The sequence below is a fragment of the Phodopus roborovskii genome, unplaced genomic scaffold, assembly GCF_943737965.1.
Source record: "Phodopus roborovskii unplaced genomic scaffold, PHOROB, whole genome shotgun sequence".
NCBI lineage: Eukaryota > Metazoa > Chordata > Mammalia > Rodentia > Cricetidae > Phodopus > Phodopus roborovskii.
The window spans coordinates 7,100,496-7,116,949 of NW_026126603.1; the positions used below are offsets into that span (position 1 = coordinate 7,100,496).

General features: G+C 42.9%; 1 protein-coding gene across 8 annotated transcripts in view; it reads right to left on the reverse strand.

Moving 5' to 3' along the window:
• Znf827 (zinc finger protein 827) overlaps window positions 1-16,454 on the reverse strand; it is a 166,111-nt gene that overhangs the window by 88,387 nt on the left and 61,270 nt on the right. For all 8 annotated transcript variants that reach the window (XM_051205795.1, XM_051205794.1, XM_051205796.1 and 5 more), the window contains exon 5: window positions 14,488-14,721. In XM_051205795.1, the coding sequence (XP_051061752.1) occupies window positions 14,488-14,721 (234 nt within the window). The remainder of the gene's footprint in view (window positions 1-14,487; window positions 14,722-16,454) is intronic.

The following is a 16,454-nucleotide window of genomic DNA, read 5'->3' on the forward strand; positions in this document are numbered from 1 at the left end:
TGACTTTAAACAATTCCTGAAGATTCAAAAGAATTCTGGCTGCAATAAAAAAAAAAAAAAAAAAAAAAAAAAAAAAAAGGAAAGAAAAAAGAAAAAGAAGAAAAACAAGGGCCACCTCCATGATGGTTTAGGCACTAATTGTCAAGAGAACAGAATTTCTTAGAGTTCAAAGAGGTAAAAGAGCAAGTGAAATTTAATGAGGGTTTCATCAAATAACGTGTGTGTGTGTGTGTGTGTGTGTGTGTGTGTGTGTGTGTGTGAAGGAATGCGCTCATGTGTGCACCTGGGAGTGGAGACCAGAGGCCAATCACAGCTATTGTTCTTGATGTGCCACCACATCCTTTTTTTTAAAACAAAGACAAAGGAAAAGAAAATAAATAAGTAAATAAATAAACAAACAAAGTACTTGCAGAAGCATAGACTGAAATGTTGGTGAGTGAGCCCCAGGATCTGCTAGTCTCTGCCTGCTCAGAGCTGGGATGACAAGCCTGTGCCTCTATAGTCAGGGTTTGTGGTTGTTTTAAGATAGGGTCTTTACTATGTAGCCTCTTTGCTATGTTAACCAGGCTGGCTTTTGATCTCACAGATCTGCCTGCCTCTGCCTCCTGAGTGCTTAGATTAAAGGTGGCACGACTGGGTGCAGCCACACTTATTTTTTTTTTTTTTCCTCAAGCATGGGTTCAAACTCAGGTCCTTTTGATTGACAGGCAAGCACTTTACCAAGTAAGCTACTTTCCAGCCCACGAAACGCACTTTTTATTGGGACTTTTTAGCAAACTTTAGCATGAGAAAATCGCTTAAAATTCTTTTCCTAGACAGTTAAAAACTACTAATTCATGCTGAAATAATTACATACACTAGCATATACTACTATGCTAATATTGTTAATATAAAAAGTAGTGGAGCCTGGCAATGCACCTCCTGCTGAGAGACCTCACTGCCCCAACAGCATCGGTCAGCTGGGGGCTGCTACCCATGATCCAGAGGGTAGCTCACAGTGCATCCTGTGACGACTGAGACTAGAACTCTGTGTGTGTGTGTGTGTGTGTGTGAGAGAGAGAGAGAGAGAGAGAGAGAGAGAGAGAGAGAGAGAGAGAGAGAGAGAAACAGTAGATGAGACAGGAAAAGAATTTCAGTTAGGGAATCACCTTTCTTACCTGTGTCTTTAGTGTTCAGAACTAGACTTGAACAAGAGAAGGGAAACAATAAACAGTTGCTTGAATGAATGAATTCAATACAGGTTCTGCTTTCTAGGTTTCACTTTCCAAAGTTTAAGTTACTTGTGGTCAGCAGGAAGGTTAACTACAATACACATGGTATTTTGAGAGAAGTGGACAGAGACAGACAGACAGATAGATCACATTCTTGTAACCTTTATAACATGTTACTTTAATTGCTTTATTTTATCATCAGTTATTGTCATTAATCTTTCTGTGCCTAATTTGTAATTTAAAATTTTGATCATAGATATGTATTGTTGCTGCTGTTATCTATGTCTTCACGGGGTTCCCGGGGCCCTGAAACACAGGCCTCGAAGGAAACCGGGCACTCTACTGTACAAGAAGATCCATAAAAAGAATTGTAAAACACAGTGACAAGAGGGAGCTAAAGAGCGGGTTCACTGACAAAATCAAAGCCACCACAACCCCAAATAACCAGCTCTTGCTTAGCTGACAGGAGCCCCACTTCTGCATGGAGGGCCCAGATTCCTCCCCCACCCCCACCCAGGGCTTGGTTCCCCACGGGTTTTGGAGACGTGGAATGTGTGGATATCCTTGTAATGAACTCTGGCTCTGTTTCAACAACCTTCCCGAATGTTTTTTAAATCAAAGCATCTTACAAATGATGCAAGTGATCCATTTTCATTTCCTTTTTCTCGAGTTCCTGTGTCCTGTTCTCTCTGGTGCCAGGGCTCAAGGGCAGGGAAGGAGTATTTAGGCTATCTGGGCCTAAAATCAAACAACTGCAGCTATACACAGAATCAACACCAGCTCTGGGAATGCCCAGAAAACACAAAGTCAGGGAAGAGCTTTCTAGAAGAAACAATGCTTGTAGGAAACAACAAACAGCACCCTGCCAAAAGGCACCCCCTGAGCCCAACACAAAACTGCAAAATGCATGTCCTGATGAAATAGCCCCGCCATGAAGGTCAAGCGAAAGTATCTGCCCAGTCTGCCCGTGCAGACCAAAGCTAGGAGATCCAACTTCACTCTCATCCCCAGTCCTTGAGCTGGCCCCTCTTCCTTCCTGCCTAAAAAGGCTGTTAGTTACCTTCGGCCTCCTCTGTGAGGCTCACCGGAAGCCTCTACAAAGTCTTCCTGTGAATGCTCTCCACCCCAAGAGCAAGAGTTTGTGGAAGACAAACCAAGGGCATGCATATGTTTAGGCCAAGGGTGAGTTTACAGGGCTCTGACGGCACTGGTGGTAAGTAAGGGAACGGCTCATAACTCAGGCTTTAAACACTGGCCTTCCCACCTGACTCTGAACCTGAAGGAAACCGTCCCAGGTCGTGCATGTATTCTGCGGCGTTCTCATTTCTCCAGCTGTGGAGATAAGCCACACAAGCACAGGGCGAAACACAGGAAACCAAGAAATGTGCCGATTCCAGCTGCTAGAAACAGGGAAGTCAAGCAACCCACAGCACAAACGCGGTTTGATTTATGCAGCGAAACATACACTGGGGTGGAGTTAATAGGAGAATTATTAGCAAGGAAGACAAAGGTCTCCTCAGAAGGAACGCCATAGTCCCCGCACTTTGACCAAGAGAAAACACCACTGTTAAATCATTTGTTGTCATAAAGAATAACAGAAGCCACGGCAAGAATCATCTCTTCGTGAAGGTTTTTCCAATCTTGGCTACATGGACGGACTCCTGCCTAATGAAAATGGGTCTCCCCGACTCTGCCTGCACTAGCTTCTGGAGTGAGCATGCGCAGAGGCAGAGAGGGTCCTGTGCAGACTCCAGAAGGGCCCCTGCTGGGGGTGACTCAGCCACTTGGCAGAGGGCCTGCTACTCAGCAGTGAGGATTCCCTTCTCCAGGTAGGTCCATGATGCCAGCAGTACTCTGATAAGCAAGGGATCCACAGGGTTTGGTTACACATGTGGATCTTCCCCTTCTTTGACATGAATAAGCTAAAGGGGAAAGGTTACTGAGGCAGTGAGAAGAAAAACTGATGTGTCTCATTAAAGAAAATAAGGATTCTGCTCTCCCTCACCGGACTATCTTTGGAGTGACACGCAGGGAGAAAGGCTGGGAGCTGGGGTAGGAAAGGAATCATACAACTAGGACCAGACCAAAGTCCTACCTGTAAGGCCTCTGAATAGGGATGCCAGCAGTGTCATTACTCAGGTATGATCATCTATACTGCAATCAGAGACCTCAGGTAACTACACTCTGCTTAGCACTGCCCATAAGAAAACAGTTGCCAATGACTTGTTTGTAAACTGTTGATGCCACAGTTTGTTGGCGGTAAGATGATGTCATCTATTCCAGGTACATACAGAAAACAGTACGCAAGCAAGGACATTAGCCTACAAGCACACTTCCTAGATATTTTGCTCACTATCCCACAGGAAGAGCTGGAGGCCCCACCCATCAACCCCTACCTCTACTGAGCAACCCTATCCTGTCTCTCAGTATCCTGACCCCAGTCTGGCCCAATTCAGAGAGAGCCAAACAGAAGAGGCATCCAACATGAAGGCGTAGCCTATGAAATTCCTTGCAGAGGGCTTGCCTGGTTTCTGGGAACAGCAGCCAATACAAATTTCCGTGGCTCTATTAACATATGCAGCTATGCAAGAAGGAAATGATAATAAAACAAGAGCCCTTTGAGTCTGAACTTTCTGAATCCAGGCTTCAGTGTGGGAGGCAGGAGGAAACTGGTTAAGAAAGCATAAAGGGTGGCCAGGCACAAGGGCTAAAAGGGGGGAGGGGATGCTGAGTAGAGGCCTGGGGATTTGAGCTTGCAAAGCTCCCCTTTTGTTGGGGGTACAGCAGGCAGCAACAGCTACTCAGGTACAGGAGTCTAAGAATCTGTAAGGAGTGTGCAAAGCTATAAAATAACAGAAGGTCTCTTCTGGCCAAAGACTGAATGAAATTGGCTGTATAAACAGGGTTCTCCCTCTTTCCTTTTAGCTGAGAGGGGGCAGCCTCCCAGGGCTACAAACAGTGACTCTCACTCAGTCTGCTCAAATGGACAGAATAATAATGGTACTGTGTGCCCTCTGAGCTCACCGGGGTTTCTAGCCCTTCAAGAAACTATCTTTTCATATTGAAACACATCAAGTTTCTGTCTCATTAAAGTGGTTTGCTCCTTATTTATATAAAATATATATGTGATATTCCATTTTTCTCCACTTCTGAGTTGACAGATGATTTTAAAACTGCAATTCCTTATGTAGATTTAGTCACCTGTTTATGGACTGTGTGAGTACATCTAGGCATAGGTACATACATACATGTACATACATACATACACAAACACATACATACACACACATAAACACGTACATAGATACACACATACATACATACACATACACACACATATATACATATATATGTACATACACACACATACATACACACCATACACACACACATACACATGTACCTATATAAGGAGGTGGGGGTCAAGTGAACTCAGCAGTGGGTAAAGAGCTCTAGGCATTAGTTACAAGCCTAATGCTGGTTGCACCCATTAAAAATCACTTATAAAGTTAATGCTAAAACAGATCAAAAATTAGAGAGGTCAACTCAACTGGTTAGGCATAATTCAATAAATTAGGTTTCATAGGTTTAATATCCCTGCAAATTAAATGACTGCTAATACACGTGAAGATGGGTCTTCCTTTTAGCATTAACAACTCTGCATTATTTAATTTTTAGAATTACAGGAAATATAACAGTGCTCATAAACAGCAAAAGGAACGAAAGCTAAGCTGGATCTACCAAGAGTAAGCCTTCTGCTCTGTGAGAAAAGCTATCATGAACACCCACCAAAGTCAGGAAAAAGTTATCTGCCATTCATCTCTCTGATAAGGCTTATGTCCAGAATATGAGAAACTTTAACATGGCAGAAAACAAACAAAAAAGAAAACAAAACCAAAAATAACCCGAGTAAAGAGTGGACAAGGAACTCGAACAGATGCTTCTTCAAAGAAGACATTCAAGTATTAAGTAGCATGTGAGATTGTGTCAAACATCATCATTCACTAGAAAGACATAAATTAGATCATAGTGAAATTGCTAGGTTGTGCCACTATGGTGGTTCCAATTAAAAGGATGGTGACAAGCTTTCATAAGGATATGCAGAAATTGAAACCTCATACATTACTACAAGGGTTGGAGAATGCTGTTGTTGCCTTGAGAAGAACATTTGGCAGTTCTTCAAAAATATAAAGGGAGCTCCCATTTAACCCATCAATTACACAGTACTTAAGGATATACCCAAGAAGATTTAAACCGTGAGTACACACAGAAACCTGTGCAGGGACATCCACAACAGCAAAGACTGGGACACAAACCATGTCTCCACTAAAGGACAAAGAAAATACACTGTATCCATACAACTGTCAATATCTGCCATAAAAAGCAATACAGAATCGACATGGAGGATCAATGTGATAAGTCAATAGGTAAAGAAAGACACCCGCCTCCAAGCACACCGCAGCTTGAGTTCAATCCCTTGGTTCACTGGATTGAGGGAACCAACTCCCACAAGTTGTCTTTTGACATACACATCAGAGGTTCCCACTCCCAAAATAAATAACATGCTATTTGAAAAATAGAATTAGATGATTCATCATGGAAACGTGCTGAAAAGTCAAATAATAAGAGACTACATAGTACACAAGTTCATGAGTACACATGTCCTGAGTAAGCAAATCTATCAAAACTGACGATAGATCAGTTCATGCTTCCCAGGTTCTGACAGTAAAAGAAGGAATGATGACCACTACTGTATATGGAGTCTCTCCTAAGGATGATGGAAATAGTCTGGAATGAGACATCTTTTCAACTATTCCAAGCATCATCAGAGTCGCATACTTCAGTTGACCAAATGTTACCTACCGTACATGAATCACAAAGAGTTGGGGTTGTGTAGTATGAATGTTGAGGTCAGAGGACAGCTTTGGGTGTCATTCCTCCAGTATCCTCCACCCTTTTGTTTTTGAGACATGGTCTCTCACTGACTCATCACTGTAGGCAATGCTGGCTGACCACTGAGTCCCAGGGACCCCCTTGTCTTCAGCTCCCCAGTGCTTGGATACCAAGTACAGAACAAAACACCTGTGCTTATGTGGGTTTTGGGCTCAAAATGATGTCCTTACTTCACTGAAGGAACCATGAGTGTCCCCAGACTTCAGGGAAGCTCAGGGTGACCAAAAACTTGTGATTTTTCTGCATCTTGTCTCTGCCTCCCTCCAGAGAACTATGCTTATAAGCCCAAACAGCCACACGCGGCTCAGTAAAAATCTGTTTCTATTGAGATAGCATTAGAAACAAAACACCCAGAACCAACAGCATGGACCCTTCTCTAAAGCACAACTTGAAATGTGTCCATCTCCAATACAATACCATATTCAATAAACTTCTCCATGTATTCAGAAAGGTGCAAATCTAAAAGTAGTTTCCAATCTGAGTCTGATTACATGGAGCTGCTGTCATTATTATCCTGTCAAATGTCTCAGCAGCATGAGTTTGAGAGTGTGACAAGTGAAAGGAATTAATAAAACAAATAGACAAAATACCTTCCTACTGATACTTCTAAAATCTTTAACATCATCTTTACATTTACTTACTTGTATGTTGGTGTGGGGGTGCCTTGCCATGGTGCATGTGTGTAGGTCAGAGGTCAACCTGTGGAAGCTGGTGCTTTCCTTCCACCCTGCAGCTTCAGAGGATAGAACACAGGTGCTCCTTGTCACAGCCAAGTCCCTTAGCATGTCCCTAGCCCTGCACGATGGCACTTTACACAAGTGTGTTAATATCTCCTCAGCCACAGGTAGCTTTTTCAGGCAAGTAAAAGCATAGGAACTATGTAAAATCAGGTTTAATGTTTTAGGACTGGGTGAAGTGGCATACAACTTTAGTTCCAGCACTTGGGTGGCAGAAGCATGAGGATCTCTGCAAGTTGAAGCCCAACCTGGCCTACAGAGTAAATCCCAGGAAAACCAGAGCTATGCAGAGAAATTCTGTCTCAAATAAATAAATAAATAAATAATTTTAAGTGTTTGAAAAAGGTCTCTTTTAGCTGGGTGGTGGTGACACACACCTTTAATCCCAGCACTTGGAAGGCAGAGGCAGGTGGATCTCTGTGACCAGCCTGGTCTACAAGAGCTAGTTCCAGGATAGCCTCCAAAGCCACAGAGAAACCCTGTCTCAAAAAAAAAAAAAAAAAAAAAAAAAAAGAAGGGGGGGGTGGGTGGGGGAAGGAAGGAAGGAAGGCTATCTTTCCACTACTCAATTAAACAACTTTTGAGTTGGATGAAGGCAAATTTTGTGGTGATAAAACATAATTTTCATCCTATAAATTATTATGATGCCACAGCATATTCTAGCTTGTATCTTGCACATGTCCAACACTCATGTGTTAAAGGCTGACACCCATCCCTGACTGTAAGACCCTGGGCTTTTTCCTGGCTTTTACTTCCTGACTATACTTGTGGAAACACTTGCCACAGTGAGCTGCTGGCTTGCCACAGGCCCCAGGCAATGAATGGGTCTGATTACTCAAGGACTAGAACCTCCAACCCTGAGCCAAAGTAAAGGACAGCTAACTGACTAAAGACACACTGCTTAAAGTATTCTACATGTATATACAGTGTAATCATGTACGAAAATCTCAAAAAGATAAAAGAATAAATAAAAGTTTACAAGAAAAATCGTACCATTTGTCAAAGAAAAAGTAGCAGGTAGAAGAGTAAACTGTTTTTGGCCTGAAAATTAATTTAGCTAAAATCTCTTATTTTTCTCAAAAGAAATACTTCAGAGCAGGAAAGTCTGCATTGTGGGTTTGGTGATGTTGGGAGTGATGAAGGGAGACTTTCTCTAAACACCACGCCAACATGCCCAGGAGTAATTCCGAAATTTAACTGCAATGGACACGAAGGAAGTGACATTATCTGAGGCTCCCAAGCAACCTGATCTTGATTTATCAGGAATACATGTCCTTCTTCAAAAAGGGTCTAGATGCCATTATTTCATAATAAATTAAAAGACTCACTACAGAAGAATTGTTTTGTTTTTTCTAGAGGAAATGGGGACATTTAATGGAGCCTTGTCCCCATCAGCTTTCAACCTGAAGCATTTGTTGTTTTCAGATGGCCCAAACTCACTCTTCTAGCAGCTTCCTCAACACACTACGCTACAGCTTCAGCTGTCAGAATCACTTGGAAAGCTTGTCAAAACACAGGCTGTGGGGCCCTTACTCTCAGAGCTGTAAGGACATCACCAGTTAAGTCTCCAGCAGGCCTCACGAACAAGTCTCCGATGCCCTACCCGCTCTGAGAGTTGGGATTGGCCAGGCCACAGCCTGGGTGTGCAGACTTCCACTGAGCCTTAACCAGAAAGAAAAGGAAAATGGTTCAAAGGCCTAAGCACATTCCCATTCAGTGCTGAAATAACTGCAGTTGGTAGACCTGTTCCTCCAAGTCTGGGATGTTGTACATGTTCCAGTGCAGTCCCCCCAAAGACTCACTTCTGAACATTCTTATGCCTCCCCACAGACCTACAGGATGAAAGGACAGGCAGCAGACATGGCTGCCAACGGGCCTTCTCTCTCCTCTAGAAATCCGAGTGTCCATTGGTAGGCTCCCATCTGAGCCGAGGAGGTCTGCTAGAATCTGGGACTGGGTCAAGAAGGCTATTTGGCTGTTCTTTTGGAAGAGGGATAACCTCAAAAGCCGTTGCCAATGATTGCTTCCTGCCTCTGGATCGAGCAGCAAAGGTAGCCCGTATGCCAAGAAAGGTGCAGGGACAAGGAGGAGGGCCTCCTGGCTTCTGAGGGCCTGCTGCATCCTGCCTGGGACCCATAAGCCACTGTCACGACTGCATATTCTGTTGCCTTTGTTTCTTGCTAACTACCTGAAGAGGACTTCAGGCCCATAAAAACTGTGAAGGAAGTCAATCTCTATGTCCTCTCCTGTTCACCTGAGCCCATCTCCTCAGGGAGTAAATTACTTTTAAAAACTTTATCTTTCTCAGGTTTACCTAGGATCAGTTTATTTTCTATTGCTCAAAAAAAAAAAAAAAAAAAAAAAGAAATAAAGAAAGAAAGAAAAGAAAAGGAAAGAAAAGAAAAGAAAAGAAAAGAAAAGAAAAAAGAAGAAGAAAACCAGAGGCTGTGTGGCTTATAAAGAAAAGAGGCCAAGGCTGGAGGGACAGCCCAGAGGGTAAGAGTGCTGGCAGAAGATCAGAGTCCAGTTCCAAAACACACTTTGGGTGGCTTATAACCATCACCTCCAAGGGATCCAGCTTCCAAAGACATACTTACACCATACACATATGCCAATAAAAACAAACGTGGAAGTCAGATTGCCATCTGATGCCTTCCATCACAGTCCATCTTAGTTTTTGTGACAGGAGCACTAGCCAAAGCTGAAGCTCGATGACTGGCTAGACTGACTGGCCTAAGAGATGTTCCTGTCTCGGCCTCCCAGGCTTTTACATGGGATCAAGAGATCAGAATTCAGATCTTCAAGTTTTTATAGCAAGGACTTTATCTAATGAACCATTTCCACAGCCCCAAATAATTCTTCTTTTCTTTTTAAAGATATACTTTACTTACAGGGGTGGGTGTATGGGTGTAAATGCAGGTACCTGTGGAGGCCAGGGTGCCAGGTCCCCTTGGATCTGGAGCTACAGGTGATTGGGAGCAGCTCAACATGGTAATAGAACCAAACTTGTCCTCAGTATATGTTCTTAACCTGTGAGCCATCTCTGTAGCCTCAGAATTTTCATCTTTCTTTTGTTGTTTTGGTTTGGGTTGGGTTTGGGTTTTTTTTTTTTTTTCCCTCAACACAAGGTTTCATTGTATAGCATTAGTTATCCTGGAACTGTAGACCAGGCTGACTTTGAACTCACACAGATCCGAATGTCTCTGCCTCCTGAGTACTGGGATTAAAGGGTCGTGCCACCAACACTGGGTTTAAACATCATTCTTAACTGTTCCTTTAGGTCTGTCCAGCTGTCCATGGTACATTCTACATGTGCATTCCCATTCAACATGCAATTCCAGAAAGAGAGAGGTGGCCTCTGCTTATCTCTTTGCACCTACCTACTTCTCTCAAAGCACAGCAGTGAATAAACATCATGTCTGTGACCACATTTATGACATAAGTTTACAAGGTCACCAGACATTACCAACTCAGTCTGACAGTACCTTGACTAGCACTCCCAATGTGTGTAATGCTACAGACCCTCAGTGCTAAATTTCGAAATATTGGCCTCTTTTGATGAAGAGGCAAAGCACAGGCTTAGCAGGGAAGTGTGATGGTATGAGCTGCTGTGTGTCACATAACAGGTAGTAACGACATCCAGTCATTTCCTCAAAGCAGGTGTCAATTTACTGCCATGCACTCACTTAGCAATTAACAACTGGAAAGGCACAGTAGAGAAGAAAACTCTCTCAACACACAGGCCATGGGGGTGAGCTGGTTCTACCTCATGTGCTCCCTAGAGAACCTAAGTGTCCACCTGGAAAGCACCCTTCCTACACAGGTTTCTCCACATGTGATCTGTGTGTGACTGGACCATGTGGAATGAACATGTGTTAATAAAAACATGGAAGGCAACCCAAATCTTTGACTAGTTTCTTCTTGTTAACTCACTGAAAACTTATATAAGAAAATGAGTAAGGAAAGACAGAAAGAAAACCCTCTTCCTTAGCTGTTCTTTGGATCAAAACAGAAATAAAGAAAAGTATCTCCCATACACTACTGTTACTGTAATACTGCCATCTCCCTGCCTTATCTGAGGTTTCATGGTCCATGTTGTCACTTACTTCAGTCAACCATCTTCCCAAAATAGTAAATGTAATTCCATAACAAACTATTTTTAGTTTGAACAACTTTTATTATAATACACTGTTGTAGCCAGACAGGGCAGCGAATGCCTTTAATCCCAGCACTCTAGAGGCAGAGGCAGGCAGATCTCTGTGAGTTCCAGGCCAGCCAGGGCTATACAGTGAGCTCTGATCTCAAAAAACAAAAAAGCAAAACAAAAAAAAAAAATGATGTATTTGCAAATTTCTTACTGTGCCTAACCATGAGTTAAGTATTATCATCACTAGAATGTATGGGGTTGGGCTTTATAGGGTTCAGTGCTCTCTATGATTGCAGACATCCACTAGAGTCCCTGAATGTATAACCTGCACTGGCTAAGAAGGGACTGCTAGAGGTATTTCACACAGGATTTTGTAGAAAATTAAAGTCTATAAATAAGATTGTGCAAGGTGGGAAAATTTGAGGACAGCTGTCCACAGTGCCTAGAATAAGACTCTGGAAGCAACGGGCACCCTGGCTCTGTATTGGCTTTGGGAAGTACTCACTCTTGTCTGCAGGGGAATCAGAAGGTGCTGACAGTCCCTTACTTGGGTGTCTTTCAGGGAGTGATTATTCAAACTATTAAAATGTATTGAAGACAGAGGACTTAAGACTTCTTCCTTGCAACCGCCTATTGCAAGAACTTTAATCTATTAGTGACGAGAAACATGGATGTTTACTTTGTGTGTGTGTGTGTGTGTGTGTGTGTGTGTGTGTGTGTACTCAAACTCACAATACTACCTCAGTGTCCGACATAGTGGAATTATAGGCATGTTTCTCTTCACAGAGCTTAATATCCACTTCATTCCTAAGAAAGGAACCTCTTATTTCATGGCTTTGGAATGAAAAGAGGTTTTAACCCTCTCACCCAATTCAGGACTTAAAAAAGCAATACAGACCTGACCATGGTATGCCAGAGCATTGCAGTGCTATGATCCCCTGAACAGATATCCCCTACTGCTTATTTCCCTTACACGGGACAGGTAAAGGCCACATTTAGATAACAGTAAGAATCACAGCCATCAGCTGGGCAGTGGTGGCACACGCCTTTAGTTCCAGAACTTGGGAGGCAGAGGCAGGTGGTTCTCTGTGAGTTTGAGATCAACCTGGTCTACAAAGCTACACAAAGAAGCCCTGCCCCCAATAATAATAATAATAATAATAATAATAATAATAATAAGAAGAAGAAGAAGAAGAAGAAGAAGAAGAAGAAGAAGAAGAAGAAGAAGAAGAAGAAGAATTACATCCATCTTCTGGGTATGTGACTGACAGTATTAGTCCATTAGCGATAATGGAAAATTCTCTAGCCTTAAAAGTGTCTTACCGTTAATTCTGTTGGTAATTATTTCAATGGCCACCTGACCAGCTCATGAAATTAGGAGAAACAGTATCAATGCACTCAAAAGAGTACAGTCTCAAATACTGCTGAAGAGAGCACAGAAATGCAGGGATTTGGATGCATATATGTATCCTTGACCCAAGTCTAGTCTACATAGGAATTTTTTCAGGAAAGAAAACAGTTCTCAGTCTTCATGTAAGTTTATTCCCACATTATGAAGCATGGTTGCCCTTCAGACACAGGACCACTCATTCAGCTATCGTTAAACCCCGCTGCACCTACACACTCCATAAAAGTCAATGCACACACTTCGAGGCTTCACTGCTTACAAATACCATTAGATGTTCATGACAGCATTTCTCTCCTGGGGGTCTCATTATTATCTAGAAAACAGTTTTCTCTTTCAGTCTCTCAAACAGCATCATCCAAAGGGATGAAGATAATATATTTTCCTTACAGAACATCTGCACTGAAATTGCATTCCACACTTTCACAACCTCTCTCAGTGTGGTACCAGCCTTCTCTGCTCTCCATAGCAGCTACATAGTAAATTCCAAAAGGGCAATATCAGCTGGCAGACTCTACCATCGAGGAGGCACAGGCATCACTTGGGGAACAGTGTTTAAGCCTCTCTATTGGGAGAGCTACCTCTGAGAGAACAAGAGAGGTGGGTCACCTCTTTGGAGTGTCAGTGAACACTGACAACAGAAGATGACTAGATCACTGAGAAATTTTGGCACAGGAGGGAGACACAAACACACTAAATTACATGGGTTCTAACACGACTGTTTTGGCTTCCCAGCTTTGGGATCGTGCTAAACCTCCATCAGTGTAAGATACACTACTACAGCATGACTTCAAAGTCTGGGGAAAGGGAGTCATTCCATCATGCTTTACACTAGTAAATCATGTTCCCCTCAGATTCCAGTGTGCTCTGGATTAACATCAAAGACAAGAATTCTTAACCCCACCAACTGGCAGACATAGGAATTTCAACTGTTCTGATATGCCAACTCTTAAGTAAATCACTATTAATTTCTTACTTTTCAACCTACTAGTAACCCAGAAACACCATCAGAGTTGTTGATGAACCGACAGAGCACAGGAGCCCTGCTAAGGCAGCTCTTGCTTTCATCCTCCAAGCACAGCAAGTTCCCAACAAAAAGCAGCTTTTGATTCAGATTAGCATTTCAAACACAGTTTCTAAAAATTACCTTCAGGAGGCAGCGAACTGAGTACAGCTATGACTTGACAGGTATGGTTACTAATACAGCTTTTTCTCCCATGTTCTGAAAGTCATTACACAGCTACCAAAGACACTAAATTTTCTACCTGTTGCAGAGGAGCAGGTAGCAGGTAGCTACCAAAACCCCAAATAACTAGCTTAAGCTTATAGCCAATAAGTTGAGATTACATTTAGATATTAGTGGAGTCATTTTTTCATCTTAAGAACAGGTTAATTTTTGTAACATTCCATCAGGAAGTTCTCTATCCCTAAAATCACTCTCTGCTACTCTACTGGTATTTACTTTGAGTGCCACCTCAACTGCTCACCAAGACAAGGAAAATATTTTAATGGTGTTTAAAGGATATAGAATACATGCATAAAAGGCACAGGATCTTCTCTTAAAAGGTATTTTGATCAACTGGAAGAAATCCTGTAAATACTGTTAGAATCCATTTATAAAGTCATGGCCTAGATCATCTCAGAGGTCAGTGATGTTTTCTAACCTTCTCTAATAATATTCAGAAATAGAAAGCTGTAGTCAGAACAAAGAGAAACGAACAAACCCACATCGAACATAGTAACTGAAGCCAATGTCTAGACAGCTACAGCACAGAGAGATAGAAACAAAGAAACTCATGCATGTAACACAGGAACTGAAGCCAGTGTCTAGATAGCTACAGCACGGAGAGATAGAAATGGAGAAACTCGTGCATGTAACACGGGAACCGAAGCCAAGCGACCCGATCATTCCTTAACTTCACCGTTTTCACGCTATCATCACCATCAGGTTAATCATAAGCCATGCAGGAAGCGGTCCAGTTAGCTTGCACGTGAAAAGACCAGAATGGAAATATTTTAGAACCTGCCGGGTACCTGAGAGTTTCATGAGGAGCTCTGAGGCAGCTTTGGCAGACATTTCCCGCCTTGGCACGTTGCCCTTGCCTTCCTGGGGCATCAGTGGGTCGTCCGAGAGGTTGGGGGTCGCCACTTCCGGTTCCGGGCTGAACACGTAACCGGACCTAGGCAAAGGCGTGCTTAGGGGTTCCTCTTCCTTGGGTTCCTCCTTCACTTTAAAATTAAGATTCATAGGCTCCGTCTGGTTTGCAGCTGTCAAAAAATAAAAAGAAGGAAGATATATATATATATATGTCTCCTCGTCTATTTTGCCCACACTTTACCTTGTGCTTAACACCTGGAGGGGCCTCAAAGTGACGGAAAAGGCTCGGCCCTGAGCACACTACTCTACCTTTATACAGCGCACCCCATGAGCCTTGGCCTCAGTTGGATGTGAGCTTCAGCATATATTAAACCTGGGGTGTTTTCAAAGGGCTGTCTTTATAACGCATGCGGGCATTATCTCCATGGTTTCTCTAAACTTCTTCCCTGGACATGCTCTTGCCTCTGCAGCCTCTTATCACATTTTCCAGGTAATACTATCATTAAACAATGCTCCACAAAATTATTCTGCTGTCAGATATTGAAACAGAAATAGGGGACAGCAGCTGTATCTGAAACTGAACTCCTGGGGTGAGTGGAAAGTTAAGAATGTCGAATCTGCCAAAAAGAAAAGCAGGACTAGAGATCCATTATTCCCAACTTACCACCAATGGACACTAAGCACAGGAGCCATATGCTGTGTGTTGTCACCATGGTGAACCTATGCCTGCAGAGCCTAGGTCATCTTCATGTGAAATATGAGTTTTGTAGTTTCCTTTTGGTGAGATTTGTTTGTTTTTTTGTTTGTCTGGTTGGTTGGTTGGTTGGCTGGCTGGTTGGTTTTTTGTTTTGTTTTGTTTTTTAATTCTTTGGAACAATTTTAGATTTATAGGACAGTTGCAAGGGTAGCTCTACGAGCTTCTGCATAGACTTCTCTTAAGAGTGGCTTCTTCATCACCATACATTTGTCACAACTAAGAAATTCATGTGGCTATGACCCAAACTCCAAATGAGTTCATTATTGCCCCCCCTTTTTTTTTCATTTTTTGAAGCCATGGGCAGTGGAGAGCATAGTTAGTACAAAGCTAGCCAGCCTGTCATGGGGTGGTTTCCGTGGGCTGGCTACTCTATACCAGGCCTTTTCCCTGGGCATACCACACAGAACAGGCCATAGGCAATAGGCAGCTCCCCCTTACACTGCCCCACCCATCCCCGCCAAAGACCCATGAGTGCTAATAGTGGCTGTGCCACACAGAATGCATTTGTTTTTTTGGTTTCATTCCAATCTATGTTCTTATCAGCCCTTCTTATAAAGAGCTCGGCTTCTCCCATCTTAACAAGACCGAGAAAATCAGCCCCCAGAGCTAACACAGTCCTGGTCCAATATACTACACTGCCTTTTCCCATTTCCAAGCACGCTAACTTTAGAAGGGCTTGGCATACTTGTAAACTGGGCCCAAGAGCTAGAGGAACATCTCCAGGTCTCAGAATTATAACTATGCAGAGCTAGCAGTAGAACCTGGGTCCTCTTGTCCTTGATTTCCCTCACCACACTGCATCTCCACCTGAGACCCTGTGTTTTGAGGAAAATCAATAAAGACATGGTTCAACAACCATGTGCTCAATGAGGTCTACACTGACCTCCACCCGACTGTACTTCCCAATCTTCCTTACCTGCTCTGATTTCTTCACTCTCCCATATATGAGCACTTACCATTGAGTTAGTAACAGGCATTGGGCACAGAACTGTGCCCCCTATCCCAATCTCTATGAAAGCTGAAACCCTACCTTCCGAACATAAGGGTATTTGCATGAGGGCTTTACACTGAAGTTAGTTCAATGAAGGTAGGGTCACAACCAATGCCAATGGTTCTAAGAACTATTTTGTCTCTCTCTTCTTGTGA